A 17,064-nucleotide genomic window follows, 5' to 3' on the forward strand; every position below is an offset into this window, starting at 1 on the left:
AACGCCGATTCTGGGCTCGGGAAACAAGCACAGACTGGTGGGACCGCATAGTGTTGCAGGTCTGGGACGATTCCCAGTGGCTGCGAAACTTTCGCATGCATAAGGGCACTTTCATGGAACTTTGTGACTTGCTTTCCCCTGCCCTGAGGCGCAAGAATACCAAGATGAGAGCAGCCCTCACAGTTGAGAAGCGAGTGGCAATAGCCCTGTGGAAGCTTGCAACACCAGACATCTACCGGTCAGTCGGGAATCAATTTGGAGTGGGCAAATCTACTGTGCGGGCTGCTGTGATGCAAGTAGCCAACGCAATCAAAGATCTGCTTATATCAAGCGTAGTGACCCTGGGAAATGTGCAGGTCACAGTGGATGGCTTTGCTGCAATGGGATTCCCTAACTGTGGTGGGGCCGTAGATGGAACCCATATCCCTATCTTGCCACTGGAGCACCAAGCCGGCGAGTACATAAACCGCAAGGGGTACTTTTCAATAGTGCTGCAAGCACTGGTGGATCACACGGGACGTTTCACCAACATCAACGTGGGATGGCCGGGAAAGGTACACGACAATCGCATCTTCAGGAACTCCGGTCTGTTTCAAAAGCTGCAGGAAGGGACTTTATTCCCAGACCAGAAAATAACCATCGGGGATGTTGAAATGCCTATAGTTATCCTTGGGGACCCAGCCTACCCCTTAATGCCATGGCTCATGAAGCCATACACAGGCAGCCTGGACAATAGTCAGGAGCTGTTCAACTACAGGCTGAGCAAGTGCAGAATGGTGGTAGAATGTGATTTGGACGTTTAAAAGCGCGCTGGCGCAGTTTACTGACTTGGTTAGACCTCAGCGAAACCAATATTCCCACTGTTATTACTGCTTGCTGTGCGCTCCACAATATCTGTGAGAGTAAGGGGGAGACGTTTATGGCGGGGTGGGAGGTTGAGGCAAAGCGCCTGGCTGCTGGTTACACACAGCCAGACACCAGGGCAGTTAGAAGAGCACAGGAGGGTGCGGTGCGCATCAGAGAAGCTTTGAAAACCAGTTTCATGACTGGCCAGGCTACAGTGTGAAAGTTCTGTTTGTTTCTCCTTGATGAAACCCCCCCACCCCTTGGTTCACTCTACTTCCCTGTAAGCTATCCACCTTCCCCTCTTCCCTTAGATCACCGCTTGCAGAGGTAATAAAGTCATTGTTGCTTCACATTCATGCATTCTTTATTCATTCATCACACAAATAGGTGGATAACTACCAAGGTAGCCCAGGAGGGGTGGTGGAGGAGAGAAGCACCAGGAGGGGTGATGGAGGAGGGAAGGACAAGGCCACACAACACTTTAAAAGTTTAAAACTTTAAAACTTATTGAATGCCAGCCTTCTATTGCTTGGGCAATCCTCTGGGGTGGAGTGGCTGGGTGGCCGGAGGCCCCCCCACCGCATTCTTGGGCATCCAGGTGAGGAGGCTATGGAACTTGGGGAGGAGGGCGGTTGGTTACACAGGGGCTGTAGCGGCGGTCTGTGCTCCTGCTGCCTTTCCTGAGCTCAACCATACGCTGGAGCATATTAGTTTGATTCTCCAGCAGCCTCAGCATTGAATCCTGCCTCCTCTCATCACGCTGCCGCCACCTTTCAGCTTCAGCCCTCTCTTCAGCCCGCCACCTCTCCTCCTGGTCATTTTGTGCTTTCCTGCACTCTGACATTGTCTGCCTCCACGCATTTGTCTGTGCTCTGTCAGTGTGGGAGGATAGCATGAGCTCAGAGAACATTTCATCACGAGTGCATTTTTTTCACCTTCTAATCTTCGCTAGCCTCTGGGAAGGAGAAGATCCTGTGATCCTTGAAACACATGCAGCTGGTGGAGAAAAAAAAAGGGACAGTGGTATTTAAAAAGACACATTTTATAGAACAATGGGTACACTCTTTCACGGTAAACCTTGCTGTTAACATTACATACATAGCACATGTGCTTTCGTTCCAAGGTCGCATTTTGCCTCCCCGCAGCGCATAGCTAGCCCCTCCCCGCCCCCCGGCTAACAGCGGGGAACATTTCTGTTCAGCCACAGGCAAACAGCCCAGCAGGAACGGGCACCTCTGAATGTCCCCTTAAGAAAAGCCCTATTTCAACCAGGTGACCACGAATGATATATCTCTCCTGAGGATAACACAGAGAGATAAAGAACGGATGTTGTTTGAATGTCAGCAAACATACACTGCAATGCTTTGTTCTACAATGATTCCCGAGTACGTGCTACTGGCCTGGAGTGGTAAAGTGTCCTACCATGGTTGATGGAATACGGCTGCCCTCCCCAGAAACCTTTTGCAAAGGCTTTGGGAGTATATCCAGAAAAGCCACGAATGCCAGGGCAAATTAATCATTAAACATGCTTGCTTTTAAACCATGTATAGTATTTTAAAAGGTACACTCGCCAGAGGTCCCTTCTCCACCTGGCGGGTCTGGGAGGCAGCCTTGGGTGCATTCGGGGGGTACTGTCTCCAGGTCCAGGGTGAGAAACTGTTCCTGGCTGTCGGGAAAACCGGTTTCTCTGCTTGCTTGCTGTGAGCTATCATCATCTTCCTCGTCCCCCAAATCTGCTTCCGTGTTGCCTCCATCTCCATTTAAGGAGTCAAACAACACGGCTGGGGTAGTGGTGGCTGAAACCCCTAAAATGGCATGCAGCTCATCATAGAAGCGGCATGTTTTGGGCTCTGACCCGGAGTGGCTGTTCGCCTCTCTGGTTTTCTGGTAGGCTTGCCTCAGCTCCTTAAGTTTCACATGGCATTGCTTCGGGTCCCTGTTATGGCGTCTGTCCTTCATGCCCTGGGAGATTTTGACAAACGTTTTGGCATTTCGAAAACTGGAACGCAGTTCTGATAGCACGAATTCCTCTCCCCATACAGCGATCAGATCCCGTACCTCCCGTTCGGTCCATGCTGGAGCTCTTTTGCGACTCTGGGACTCCATCATGGTCACCTCTGCTGATGAGCTCTGCATGGTCACCTGCAGCTTGCCACGCTGGCCAAACAGGAAATTGAAATTCAAAAGTTCACGGGCCTTTTCCTGTCTACCTGGCCAGTGCATCTGAGTTGAGAGTGCTGTCCAGAGCAGTCACAATGGAGCACTCTGGGATAGCTCCCGGAGGCCAATACCGTCTAATTGTGTCCACAGTACCCCAAATTTGACCGAGCAAGGCCAATTTCAGCGCTAATCCCCTTGTCGGGGGTGGAGTAAGGAAATTGATTTTAAGAGCCCTTTAAGTCGAAAAAAAGGGCTTCGTCGTGTGGACGGGTGCAGGGTTAAATACATTTAACGCTGCTAAATTTGACCTCAACTCCTAGTGTAGACCAGGGCTTAGTCCCTCTTGTGACTCCAGAATTAACTCCTTTCCAAGGAGAAAAATATAGGCCAGAGAATCCTTATTGGGTGAAGCTCAGCCCTGCTGTAAATGGATGCATCTCTCCTGGACTTCATTCGGAGTTGTGGCCCTTATGTTGGGGCTGGATCAGGTTCAATTTGACCTAGGAGATCTGAGCTAAGTGCTGAGAGTGCCTCTGGTGCCATTAGTGACCTGGCTGGAATGACAGCATGGTGACATCACACTTCATAAGACCAGGGGACAGCCGTGAGATGGGGCTGGTGTCCAGTGAGTGTCACTACAGGCCTGGGGGAACCACTGAGGGAAGTGATGCCACCATTTAGATTTTGTCAATAAAGAAAGGGCTTCCCATTGGCTCCAGCTTCTGCTTTCCCCAGGAGGTGGCCAGCATGACCCTTGCCCCTTGTGCTTGTGGTGCAAAGAATTTTGGGATGACAGTGCCTCATCGTGGCTCCCCTCAGTGCCCACTCTAGCTGAGTGTGGCTCCCTTTCAGTTGGTGAACTTGCATTTTCACCAGGCCTACATTTGGTCCAAGGAACACAGAGTCCAAAGGAACATACTATATGAATCCCATATGTTACTACTGAGTTGGGTAGCAGCGAACTACAAGATAAACAAAAAATAATAAAGGCAGTGGGCAAAGCCCCAGCACTACAGGGGGAGAGAGAGAGCAATTCCTGCACCATCTATAGAGGAGTGCAAGGATATTACAGACAAGAGGGACTTTAACTACTCAGGCATCTGCTGGGAAACATACAAATAAACAGACTGTCAAGGTGGTCTCTCAGTTATGCAGAGGGCAACTCCATGACCCAGTGGTGAGACATGACCTAATGCACAATTCTGGGCACCCAGAAAGGTCACCAAAACAATTAGCAGACGGGCTAGATTTATTTAGGAGAATGGTTGAAGAATGCTCTCAGTATGTCCTGGTTAAGCAATGCCTCAGGGAACAGCCTGCTAACCCTTGGATGGTGTGAACACCCAGGGGGAAGGGATGTGATTGGATCCAACAGCAAATGAAGAGGGCAAATACCAGAAAACTCTGCTGGTGAGCGCTATTAGATTTTGGAATCATCTCCTCCCTTGAGCCATTTAAAAGCACAAGTACAAGTACTGCAGGGCACCATCTTGCCCTGTCCCCTGGGAATGGACTAACGACCTAAATGGTCTTGTCCATCTCATTGCCTTTGATTTACATGCAGCATGGGCTCTTCCATCAACCTGTCGCTGTTTGAGCTAGAAATGCCCATTTTCACATTTTTGCAGTCCTGTTCCCTGGGAGGAGGGGCCTCAAGGCATTCTGTCCTTGAGGCATGGAGAGGAATACAGAAGTGGAGGGGGAGCACTGACAAGACAATGGAAGGAGTAGGGGGACAGGTCCCTTCTCTGAGGACAGAGCAGCTTTAACGTCTTGGAAACTCATTGTATTGGGAAGCTGCCTGTCTACCAGGGACGTTGCTGAAAACAATCCACCCCTGAGAGGCTGGCAGAGGAATGCAGGGATCCCAGGCTGGGAGCTTTTGTGAGGATTCTATTCTACACACAATTTTCTGGGTGGCCCTGGGAGCAGCTCCTCTCCCAGCTCCCAGAGAGGCCCTGTCTCATGCTGCAGCTGAGAAAGGGGAGGCCATGTTCAGTACAATAGAATCCAGCACAATGTGCACGCACCAAAGCTCCTTTTCACGTGCACACACATCACAACTTGACCCTAACAACAAGCAGTAGCAACCTGGGAAACCAACATCTCAAGCCACTCAGTCAGGAACCCTCAGGCAAAGACATTCTGGTCTGCAAGGAACTCGAGCCACATTTAGGAATTTAACTCTTCGCATTCCAGGCTCACTCCAGCCACAGCAGGGCTTTTACTAGGACTCCCCTGTAGTTTAGACTTGGGATGCCCAGAGCATGGAAACCTGGTGACACTAAACACACAAAAAGAAAAGGAGTACTTGTGGCACCTTAGAGACTAACAAATTTATTTGAGCATAAGCTTTCATGAGCTACAGCTCACTTCATCGGATGCTTATGCTCAAATAAATTTGTTAGTCTCTAAGGTGCCACAAGTACTCCTTTTCTTTTTGCAAATACAGACTAACACGGCTGCTACTCTGAAAACTAAACACACAGAGTCAGATGAAGAGATGGAGGGAGAAAAGGAGTTTGCTGGTCTTGAGGCTCAGGGACTAACTGCACTGCTGGATTGCTGACAGGAGCTGAGCACGCTACTCCTCACAGACCTACTACGCCAGTGCCCCTCAATCCTGACCTGCCATGCCCTGACCTATTCCAGGCCTGTGCGCACCACCTCTGCTGAATCTCCTCGGTTCCATCCTTTAGAGCCCACTGCTCTCAGTCCTGGGTCCCCACAGCACACAGACCTGCTAACTCACCTTAGTCTTACTCATAAGCCAGTTACTCCAGGCCTGAGCACCCCCACTCCTGTGCTCGACTAAAACACCCCAGTCACATCTACAGTGAATGCTATCACTAATGCCCAGGTACGGTGCTTTACCTATGCAGATGAACTGAGGCCAGGGGCCTGGTCCAGAGTAGGGGGAGTCTCCCACACCTGCTTGGCTGAGCATAGGAATGGAGCAACTGGACCCTTAGTGGTTTTTATTGTTTCCTGCTGTAAGGAGCCAAAGGTCCATGTGGAGGGAGGGGCCTTCACTGGGCATGAAGACATTATTCCTTTAGGCTCAGCTGCCTCTCAGATTCAACATTAGCAATCCTCTCAATCCCCTCAAAAACCAAACACCCCAGTCTCGCATGAACACTTTGGACCCCCACTGTCCCCAGTGGCAGCTCAGAGACATTGCACTCTCCCAGGCAGGCCCAGGGTTTCTCTGTGCCATTTCACTTCCTGATGTTTCTCTGGTTCTAATTATCTCTGAAGAGCCGATGACATAGACATATCATCTCCCTGGTGATTCCTTCCCAGATCAGGTTCTGGCATTTTAAATCTGATTTATGAGATGCAGCCATGGATGTGCTAAGCACCTGCATTTGTCTCTCACCTGTTAACACTCTGTCAGTCTGAAAACCTGGGATGCCCCATTCCCTCGAGCTTGTGAAAACCCACGGGGATCCCAAGCAAGCAGGACACTCACAACAGCCAGGGCCACTGCCCCTCCTCCCAGATGTGGGAGCATTTGCAGGGCATCTCCATTGCTGGTAACATTATTTCCTGGTCATTAATCACTGCAGCTCCTTTCAAAAGCAGAACTTTCCCAGCTAACGTGAACCTGCCACAGTGCCTAGCACAGTAGGGTTCTGGACCTTGACTAAGGCTTTTAGGCACTATGGTAATACAAATAACGATAAAGGACGGGTCCAGGGCCAGATGCTGAATAAGAACAAACCCTATGAGTGATCAACAGGAAACGCTAACAAGAACCCTAATGGTCACTAGCCCATTCCACCCAACGAGCAAAAAGGGCTTCACAAACCCAGCTTCCTGGCTCAAGCTTAGTGGCATTGTCAGGGTTCCCTCCCCACTCTGAACTTTAGGGTACAGATGTGGGGACCCGCATGAAAGACCCCCTAAGCTTATTTCTACTAGCTTAGGTCAAAACTTCCCCAAGGCACAAATTCTCCCTTGTACCTTGGATTAGGTAAACGCTGCCACCACCAAGTGATTTAACAAAGAATCAGGGAAAGGACCACTTGGAGTCCTATTCCCCCAAAATATCCCCCCAAGCCCTACAACCCCCTTTTCTGGGAGGCTTGAGAATAAACAAGATGAGCACAGATCAGCCTTGGGTTTTTTTAGGACACTAAAAAAACCAATCAGATTCTTAAAAAAAACAGAACTTTATTAGAAAGAAAAAAGGTAAAAGAAGCACCTCTGTGAAATTAGAATGGGAGAATCTCACAGGGCAATTAGATTCAAAACACAGAGAATTTCCCTCTAGGCAAAACCTTAAAGTTACAAAAAGAAAAACCAGGAATATACCTTCCTCTCAGCACAGAGAAAATCACAAGCCAAAACAAAACATAATCTAATGCATTTCCTTGCTAAATACTTACTAAGGAGTTGGAGTGCTTGCTTTCTTGTTCTGTCTCTGGCAAAAGCCACATGGAACAGACAAAGCCTCTCCCAGATTTGAAAGTATCTTGTCCCCTTATTGGTCCTTTTGGTCAGGTGCCAGCCAGGTTACTTGAGCTTCTTAACCCTTTACAGGTAAGAGGTTTTTGTGCCTCTGGCCAGGAGGGATTTTATAGTACTGTATGCAGACAGGTGGTTACCCTTCCCTTTATTTTTATGACACGCCCCCCAAATCACAGATAGTGCTGGACAGCCAGTTCCACACTGGCTGTGATTTCTTCCTGGAGCTTTAGGAGAAAACAGAGTTAATAAGACACATGTACCTTTAGATATACTACTGACTATATAAAAACTAACAATATTTCCCACATCTCAAGGACGATTTTAACCAGTTGATTTTGGGAAACTTTCACGGGAGAGCGCATCAGCCACTTTGTTAGAAGCTCCTGAAATGTGTTTTATTTCAAAATCAAAATCTTGGAGAGCTAAACTCCACCAAAGAAGTTTTTTGTTATTGTCCTTGACGGTGTGAAGCCACTTCAGCGCAGCATGGTCAGTTTGTAGTTGGAAACGCCGTCCCCAGACATATGGGCATAGCTTTTCCAGCACGTACACAATGGCATAGCATTCCTTTTCATTGACTGACCAATGGCTTTCCCTCTCAGACAGTTTCTTGCTGAGAAACATGACAGGATGGAATTCTTGATCCAATCCTTCCTGCATTAAAACTGCTCCCACACCACGCTCGGACACATCTGTGGTTACTAGGAACGGTTTGTCAAAGTCTGGGGGCCTTAACACAGGGTCAGACATGAGTGTCGCTTTAAGCTGGTTAAAGGCCTTTTGACACTCTTTAGTCCACTGAACTGCACTTGGCTGTTTCTTTTTGGTTAGGTCTGTCAGTGGGGCGGCGATTTGGCTGTAGTGCAGTACAACTGCCTGTAATATCCGGCCAAGCCTAAGAAGGATTGGACCTGTTTCTTTGACTTTGGGACAGGCCACTTTTGGATAGCATCCACTTTGGCCTGTAGGGGGTTGATAGTTCCTTGACCCACCTGGTGTCCAAGGTAAGTCACTCTGTTTAGGCCTATTTGACACTTCTTAGCCTTAACAGTTAGTCCTGCCACCCTGATGCACTTAAAGACTTTTTGTAGATGCTCCAGGTATTCTGCCCAGGAATCAGAAAAAATGGCCACATCGTCAAGGTAGGCTATTGCATATTTTCCCAATCCTGCTAGGAGACCATGTACAAGTTTTTGGAAGGTGGCAGGTGCATTTCGCAGCCCGTAAGGGAGCACATTAAATTCATACAGCCCTACATGGGTGATGAAGGCTGACCTTTCCTTGGCGGATTCATCCAGCGGTACTTGCCAGTACCCCTTGGTTAAGTCTAAGGTAGAGATGAACTGGGCATGTCCCAGTTTCTCCAGTAGTTCATCTGTGCGTGGCATTGGATAGTTGTCTGGGCGAGTTACAGCATTTAGCTTACAGTAGTCCACGCAAAAACATATCTCCCCATCTGGTTTGGGAACTAGAACCACTAGAGATGCCCATGCACTATCAGAGGGGTGGATTACACCCATCTGTAGCGTATCCTGCATCTTCCATTCTATAGCAGTTTTTGCTTGAGGAGACACCCGTTAAGGTTGGGCTCTAATTGGGTGAGCATTACCTGTGTCAATGGAGTGGTATGCCCGTTCGGTTCATCCTGGGGTGGCTGAGAACATCGGCACAAAGCTGGCGCACAGCTCCTGGATCTGCTGTCACTGCATACATCCAAAGATCATGGAGAGGTTCACATCTTCCAAGCCACCATCACTTTTTCCTTCGTAGTAGACACCTTCAGGCCACTCAGCGTCATCTCCTCCCTAGGCTGTAAAGTGACAAACCTTTAATTCTCTGGAATAAAAGGGCTTTAGGTTTGAGGTGGGGGATTCTATGAGATAGTTAACAGCTCCCAGGTGCTCTTGGACTGTGAATGGCCCTTCCCATGATGCTTCCATCTTATGGGCCTGGAGTGCCTTCAAGACCATGACCTGGTCCCCTACTTTGAAGGAACGCTCTCTGGCATGTTTATCATACCAGGCTTTTTGCTCTTCCTGAGCGTCTTTTAGGTTTTCTCTAGCAAGGGCCAAAGAGGTTCAGAGGGTGTTTTGTAGGTTGGTTACAAAGTCCAAAATGTTAGTTCCTGGAGAAGGCATAAACCCTTCACATTGCTGCTTCACCAACTGTAATGGCCCCTTAACCTTGCAGCCATACACAAGTTCAAATGGTGAAAACCCTAAACTGGGATGTGGTACAGCTCTGTAGGCAAAGAGCAACTGCTGCAACACTAGGTCCCAATCACTGGAGTGCTCATTTATGAATTTATGTATCATGGACCTCCAAAGTTCTATTAAACTTCTCCACCAGGCCATTCGTTTGATAGTGGTAAGGGACTGCAACCAAGTGATTCACCCCATGAGCTTCCCAAAGGCTTTCCATGGTTCCTGCCAGGAAATTAGTTCCCGAATCTGTCAGGATGTCAGAGAGCCAACCTACCCTGGCAAAAATATCTGTTAATGCCTGGCACACACTTTTAGCCCTGGTGTTGCTTAGTGCTACTGCTTCCAGCCATCGGGTGTCAAAATCCATGAAAGTCAGTATGTACTTCTTTCCTCTGGGTGTGTTTTTCGGAAAAGGACCCAGAATATACACAGCTACTCGCTGAAATGGAACCTCAATTATGGGGAGTGGCCGGAGAGGGGCTCTGACCTGATCTTGGGGTTTTCCCACTCTTTGGCACACCTCACAAGACCGGACATAGGTAGAAATATCCTTGCCTATTCCCTCCCAGTGGAAGGACTTCCCCAAACAGTCTTTGGTTCTGTTCACCCCAGCATGGCCACTAGGATCATCGTGGGCTAAGCTCAAGAGCTTTTCCCGGTACTTAGTTGGAACTACCAACTGTCTCTGAGGATTCCAGTCTTCCTGGTGCCCACCAGAAAGAGTTTTCTAGTATAAAAGTCCTCTTTCTACAACAAACCGGGATTGATTAGAAGACTTGTGAGGCGGTAGGTTGCTCCATGCTGCTGTCCAAGCTCCCTGGAGGCTTTCATCTGCTTCCTGCTCGGCCTGGAACTGTTCCCTTGATGCTGGAGACATCAGTTCCTCACTGGATTGTGGACTTGGGCTTGGTCCCTCTGGAAGCGATGCAGGTGATGGGGCTGTTTCCGTTGACTGTGAACCGCTCTCCCCTGGTGCACTATGTTGGGGTTCAGGCTCTGGCTGAGCCTCTTGTGTAGGTTTAGCTGCTGCTGCCAGGGCAGGCTCAGTGGTGCCCTCTGGTGTTGGGGTTGCAAGCCCTGGATTCAGTGCTGGCAATGGTTCTGGTGCTGGTTGCTCCACCAGTTCCGGGACTGGCTCTGGCTGGGTCTCTGTGACTGGATCCACTACGGCTGTTGTAGACATTGGCATGGGGTCTGGTTCCATCACCTCCATCTGGGTCTCTGGTAACACAGACAGGGGCCCTGGTAGAAGTTTCCAGAACAGAGCTAGGTGTGACAGCTTGCTTAGTCTGGCTACGGGTGACCATTCCCACCCTCTTGGCTAGCTTCACATGGTGGGCCAAGTCTTCCCGCAGCAGCATGGGAACGGGGTAATCATCGTAGACCGCAAAAGTCCACATTCCTGACCAGCCCTTGTACTGGACAGGCAACTTGGCTGTAGGCAAGTCAAAAGAGTTTGAAGGGTTGAATCATCACTTGGACCTCTGGGTTGATTAAGTTGGGGTCCACTAAGGATTGGTGGATAACCGACACTTGTGCTCCAGTGTCCCTCCACACTGTAAACTTCTTCCCGCCCACACTCACAGTTTCCCTTTGCTCTGAGGGTATCTGGGAGGCATCTGGGCCTGAGGAACTTTAGTGTGACCCCGGTGCAATGAACCATAATCTGTTGGGGTTCTTGGGGCAGTTGATCTTTACATGCCCCAGCTCGTTACATTTAAAACATCGTCCAGCTGACTGGTCACTGGGGTGAGGTGGGTTGCTGGAGAATGGTGTGGTGGGACGATAAGTTGTCTGGGGTTTTCCTTGGGATGTAGGTGGGACCTTGGGTTGCCCCCGGTGATAGGGTTTTGTTTCGGGTTGCCCCTTCTGATATTCGCTCCAACTGCTACTAGTTTTTTTCTTTTCTGCCACCTCCACCCATTTGGCTCCAATCTCCCCTACCTCAATTATAGTTTTGGGCTTCCCATCTAGGATGTCCCTTTCTATTTCCTCAGGAACACCCTCTAAGAACTGCCCCATTTGCATTAGGAAGGGCAACTCTTCCGGAGATTTAACACTTGCTCCTGATATCCAGGCATCCCAATGTTTCACAGTGTAGTAGGCGTGTCGGGTAAATGACACGTCTGTTTTCCACCTTAGGGCTCTGAACCGCCGACAGCCCTTCTCGGGTGTTAGCCCCATTTGAATTCTGGCCTTGTTTTTAAGAAGTTTGTAGCTATTCATGTGTTCCTTAGGCATTTCAGCCGCCACCTCTGCTAAGGGTCCACTGAGCTGCGGCCTCAGCTCTACCACGTACTGGTCTGTAGAGATGCTGTACCCAAGGCAGGCCCTTTCGAAATTTTCTAAGAAAGCCTCAGTATCATCGCCTGCCTTGTAGTTGGGGAACTTTCTGGGATGGGAAGCGGTACCTGGAGAAGGATTGCTAGGGTTGTCTGCTATATTCTCCTTATCCCTTGCCATCTCCAACTCCAGTGCATGCTTCCTCTTTCTTTCTCCTCCATAGCTCTCTTGTGGTCAGCTTCCTCTGCCTCCACCCTGGCTTTTTCTGCCTCCATCTCCAAGCGTTCTAAGGCTATCTGTCATATTCTTTTTGTTTCTCTTCAGCTTCAGATCTGGCTAATTTTAGTTTCTGTTGCACATTGCTTTTCGTCATCCTAGCTCCTGCTTACCTAGGTTACCTGAGAGCTAGAAAGGGAGGTGGGGGGGGGGAAACTGCTTGTGACTTTCCTGGCTGTAACCTAACACCTCTGCATCCAGGCAAAGAGAGGAAAAACTCCTCAGGTCTGTGCTTTTGGTTCAAAATGATCTCTGGTTCAAAATGATCCCTCCGCTCTGCCAACATGTCAAGGTTCCTCCCCACTCTGAACTTTAGGGTACAGATGTGGGGACCCGCATGAAAGACCCCCTAAGCTTATTTCTACTAGCTTAGGTTAAAACTTCCCCAAGGCACAAATTCTCCTTTGTACCTTGGATTAGGTAAACGCTGCCACCACCAAGTGATTTAACAAAGAATCAGGGAAAGGACCACTTGGAGTCCTATTCCCCCAAAATATCCCCCCAAGCCCTACAGGCATGTATTAGCAGAGTTGGGGTTACTCAGCCATGTTGCTGCTAGAAGACAATGCTCATGGGTTACCCTGCTCCAGTCCTGCTCTCTCTAGAAACTGGCTCAAAAATGAGCTGGGTGTGGGGTTTGAGTAGCACCTCATGCTTATCACTCACTGTCACTGCCAATAAACCCAGCATACCTTGGGGCATGAAACACACTTCACTTACAAACACACACACACACACACGCCTGAATGCAAACACCTTCCTGGGGGGATTAAGACACAACAATTACATTAATACTCAGAACATCACAACAACTGCTTCCCGTACCTCCAAGCCAGGCAAATGAGACAAAGTCCTTTAAAGGCTGGGCCAACTCACTACATGATACCAGAGGTTTGAACTGTAGGCAGCATTTAACATCTAGGGGCTCTGCTCTGAAGTGGCCACTGTACATGCCTGTAGGACATTCTTTCCCTATCTACATCCTACCATCCAACTAAAGGACTAAGACCCCAATTACTTGTGTCAGGAAGCTCTAGCACCCTAGAACTCTGGGTTCAGTTCCTGGCTCTGCTACAGACTGGATGTGTGTCCTTGGATAAATCACTTAATCTCACTGTGCTTCAGCTCTCCATCTGTAAAATGGGGATGAAACAAACAGAGAAGGTAAGAAAGTATATTTAGACTGTAAACTCTTTGGGGCAGGGAGTGTCTCTTGCTACACATTTGTATAGCACCTAGCTCAATGGGGCCCTGATCTGAGTTGGGGCCAAACTGCTGCTGTGTTACATCATTGTATTGCACCAGCATGCAGGAACATGTCCATCTCACACATCTAAATTATACCACTGCCCTTACATGGTGATGAACTGAGTCCATTATGATATCCAGAGTTCCCTCTTAGAGGCCTTCTCACTGTTCACATCCACACAGGCCTGCAGAGGACAAGGTTTGAACAAGGTCAACTGGATCGGTGCCTTGCATTCTAGTCAGGTCTTTGTGTCCCGGCCACAGCATCCATATCTGAAACTGCTTACAAATGAGGTGAAGGAAAAGTCTGGAATTCTAACCCAGTCTCCTCGTGGTTTGAGTTCTGATTCCAAAGCAGCTGGTTGGGCCTGGTGGGTGATACACAGCCCAGCTGTCCGACCTGCCCCCTACCCCAAACACCCTCACTGAGCTGAAACTTCTTCACCAGTGGGCCAAACTCCTGTCTTCCCACAGCCCCCAGAATTGCTTCAGAACATAAATATCTGAAGTAAGGAGATGATGACCCTTCCCAGAGACAGCCATTCTGAGCATGGTACCTGATGGGAGCCAAACCCAGCAGCTGTTCTAACAGGTCATTGAAAGACCTTTCCTGTGGTGGTGGAGAGCATCTGCCCCAGGCTCTTAGACTACAGGGCCCTGTTGCTGTTACTGGGAACACAAGTGCTGTGCTCCTCTCTTCATTGGGGGGCCTCCTTGCAGTGCTGATGCCCTTTTCTTACTTAGACTGCATAGCTGGGGCAGGCTCTCCTCCAGCTGGATCCCTTCCAAAGTTCCAGCCCAAGCTCAGGATAGAGGAATAAATAGTACTTGGAGAGGGGGAGGAAGGGATGTGTGAGGATGAGAGCCCCACAGGAAAAGACATAGTGGACAGATGGTACCACAAGGACCCCACTTCTGTAAGTGTCAGAGCCAGAGGCACTACTGGGTCAGGATATCTCTTTAATACAAGTTCAATCACTTCTTTCTCAAACAGCCTTCCCCATCCACAGCTGGGGCAACTGCCACAGCAAGGGGGCTGCAGGTCTCCCTCAGGCCAAGGCCAATCAGTTGCATGGAGCCCGCTCAGATCACCGCAGCAGTTGTGACCACTCTAAACACCAAGCGGCAGATGGAGAGAACCTGCCATAAAGCACTTTAATGGAGATGGGAAAGGAAGCTGTGCCTAAATCAGAAGGGTCTCCAGACCGTGCGACTCCCTTCTGAACTGTGCAGTGCACCCAGAGAGCACAGAGGTAGTTGGGGCCAGCCCCTAAATATCTGCACTGGCCTGGAAGTTCTTTCTGAGTGACTAACACTCTGCAGCTGGACAAGAGAGTGAATTAACATGCTGTTTAAGCCCTCCATCCAGGTTCTGAATAAACAGAGGCAACCAGGGGTGAATCTCTCCCCTCATGGGGCCTGGTCCTTCTGGTTTGAGGACAGTTCCTCAAGGAACTTCCCAATATGGACCATGAAGGACCAGCAGCTCCTTTGCCTGTCACATAGCCAAAAATCTTCTCCTTCCTCAGCTCACCTGGACCAGCTCTAGTCTTTTCAGCCCTGCAGAGCTCCAAATTGGCCTGCTGGGTACTTACTTAGCTGCCTCTTCATTTATGGTTTTCTGTCACTAAAGCCAGTACTGTAATTGGTGCAAGGAGCTTCAGCTGGTGGGGAGGGCTCTCACAGAGCTGAACACAGCAGCACCTCAGGCATCGGACAGGACTGAACGGACATCTATCCTCCTAAATCTTTATTCCCCGTGGGCACATGGAAATGCACTGAATACTCCCCCATGTCTGTCAGTGAGGCCAGTGCCTCATGTTCAGACAAGCGGTGCCCTTACTCCTGCTCCCAAAAGTTTCAGAATCAGATGAAGTAGCAGAGACTCACTTCACACTCAGCCTGCAGCTGGACAAAGACATGTCCTAGTATGCAGCCTCCTCGGCTTTCAGCAAGCTCCAGCTTCATCCTCCCAGCCAGCAGAAAGAGACCAAAGTCTCCTCAGTCCTGCAGCCCAGCTCTGGGGAGCAGCTTGTTAGGGCATGTCCCCTCTGGTCTCTACCACGCATGTTATTTTGTTTTATGTGATGGATTATTTCACTACCCGATCTCCCTCCTGTTTGCACTGGAGGCTTCTGGAAATCAATCGGCCTTTCAGTGCTATTGCTACACCCCACTCCTTCCCTGACTGGGGCTCCTACTGAGATATCACAAGTATCACTTGTACACAAACATACAGAAGCCTCCTGATCAATGAGCATGCAAGCAGATGGGTGCCCTGGCCCAGGGATGTGGTCAGGTGGGCACATTGCACCTTGGCCACTCTCACACCAACTGTATGAGGTTCAGGTTTATGCACAGCCAGAGAGGTCATGGAAAATAAGGCTCCAGTATTTTCACACTCCTCGTCCTCCACATCCTGCCTCCTCCCTGGCTAGAATGGAGGCAGTAGGGTGCTGTAGAGACCTTTCATGGGGGGCAGGGGGAGAGAGGATAAGGCAGAACCATTCCAGAGCCCCTGGGACTAACACAATCTGTTCCTCAGCCTTTCGAAATCTGGCCCCCTGGCTTTTCCAGGTTGAGGGAGGGGCCCCTACAGATCTGTTTGTGCTGTTCCTCCTAATGGGGTGTTGTGTAACACAGAGGGAAGTGACTGCAATAGGGACCCCGGCTGAGAACAGAGACTTTAATCCTGTGGCCCAGAGGGAATTTGGAAAAAATACCTACATCTGTTGTATTGAATTAGGCTCATGGCTCTGAGGCTGACAGCTGACCCTGGCTGTTCGTGATGCCAAGACAGAGTCCCTGCCAAACAGTGCCAGGGTGAATTACCATGACTGATTGGAGAGGGAAAAGGCAGCCAGGAAGAGCTGGAGAAGGAGCACACTCTGCCCAGCACCCTGGAGAATAGAGAAAGTCAAACCATAGACAACCTCAGAGCAGCCACGGTTAGTGCTTTGCGCTCTGCCATGTCAGACCCAGCTCCATCCCCACCACAGCCAAATGTAAAGAACTCTGACCTCTGTGCAGCCATGCTGGCAGGAGAGAGAAAGGTGAAGAAAAAGTGAGGAACACTAGTTGAAGGGATGGGGATGCAGGTGAATAGTGTGGGAGAGGAAAGAAGAGGGAGCAGGTGTTTTGGGCAGCAGTAACCAGTGAGCTGTGAACCCATGCTATAGGGGCCCCCTTGAAAAAATCGCTGTGGAGTATGGGATACAAACAAACAAAGTGAAAATGGTGAAGAGACAGAGAAGAAAGTGATAAGAGGGGCTCCCCACGGGGTGTACCAAAGAGGAATTTAGAGAGGGCGGGCTCCTTACCTTTCCAAGCCTATGAGACACATTTCTACACTGCACATCATGCAGGTCAATGGGGGACGATGTCTGCTGACCCTAAGTGCAGCAGCCCCTCCCCAGTGGGGGACACAGATGGCAAGGCACTTTTAGAATGATAAACTCTCACCCTTCCATGTGCCTTTCATCCCGAAGGATTGCAAACCACTTTACAAACCATACATGCAGGGATTATTCACTCACCACTGAAATACAGCCTCTTCTGGGGTGCGGTGTGGCAG

General features: G+C 49.5%; 1 protein-coding gene across 2 annotated transcripts in view; it reads right to left on the bottom strand.

Moving 5' to 3' along the window:
- Positions 1-1,329: 1,329 nt before the first annotated feature.
- Positions 1,330-17,064, bottom strand: part of AREL1 (apoptosis resistant E3 ubiquitin protein ligase 1) — a 55,432-nt gene continuing 39,697 nt past the window's right edge. Inside the window, exon 20 of one of the 2 annotated variants that reach the window (XM_043547858.1) lies at positions 1,330-1,842. In XM_043547858.1, the coding sequence (XP_043403793.1) occupies positions 1,785-1,842 (58 nt within the window). In that variant the 3' untranslated portion in view covers positions 1,330-1,784. Of the gene's footprint in view, positions 1,843-9,070; positions 9,290-17,064 lie in introns of those variants that run through there. The other variant, XM_037900688.2, reaches the window with a different exon arrangement.

The sequence above is a fragment of the Chelonia mydas genome, chromosome 6 (assembly GCF_015237465.2).
Source record: "Chelonia mydas isolate rCheMyd1 chromosome 6, rCheMyd1.pri.v2, whole genome shotgun sequence".
NCBI lineage: Eukaryota > Metazoa > Chordata > Testudines > Cheloniidae > Chelonia > Chelonia mydas.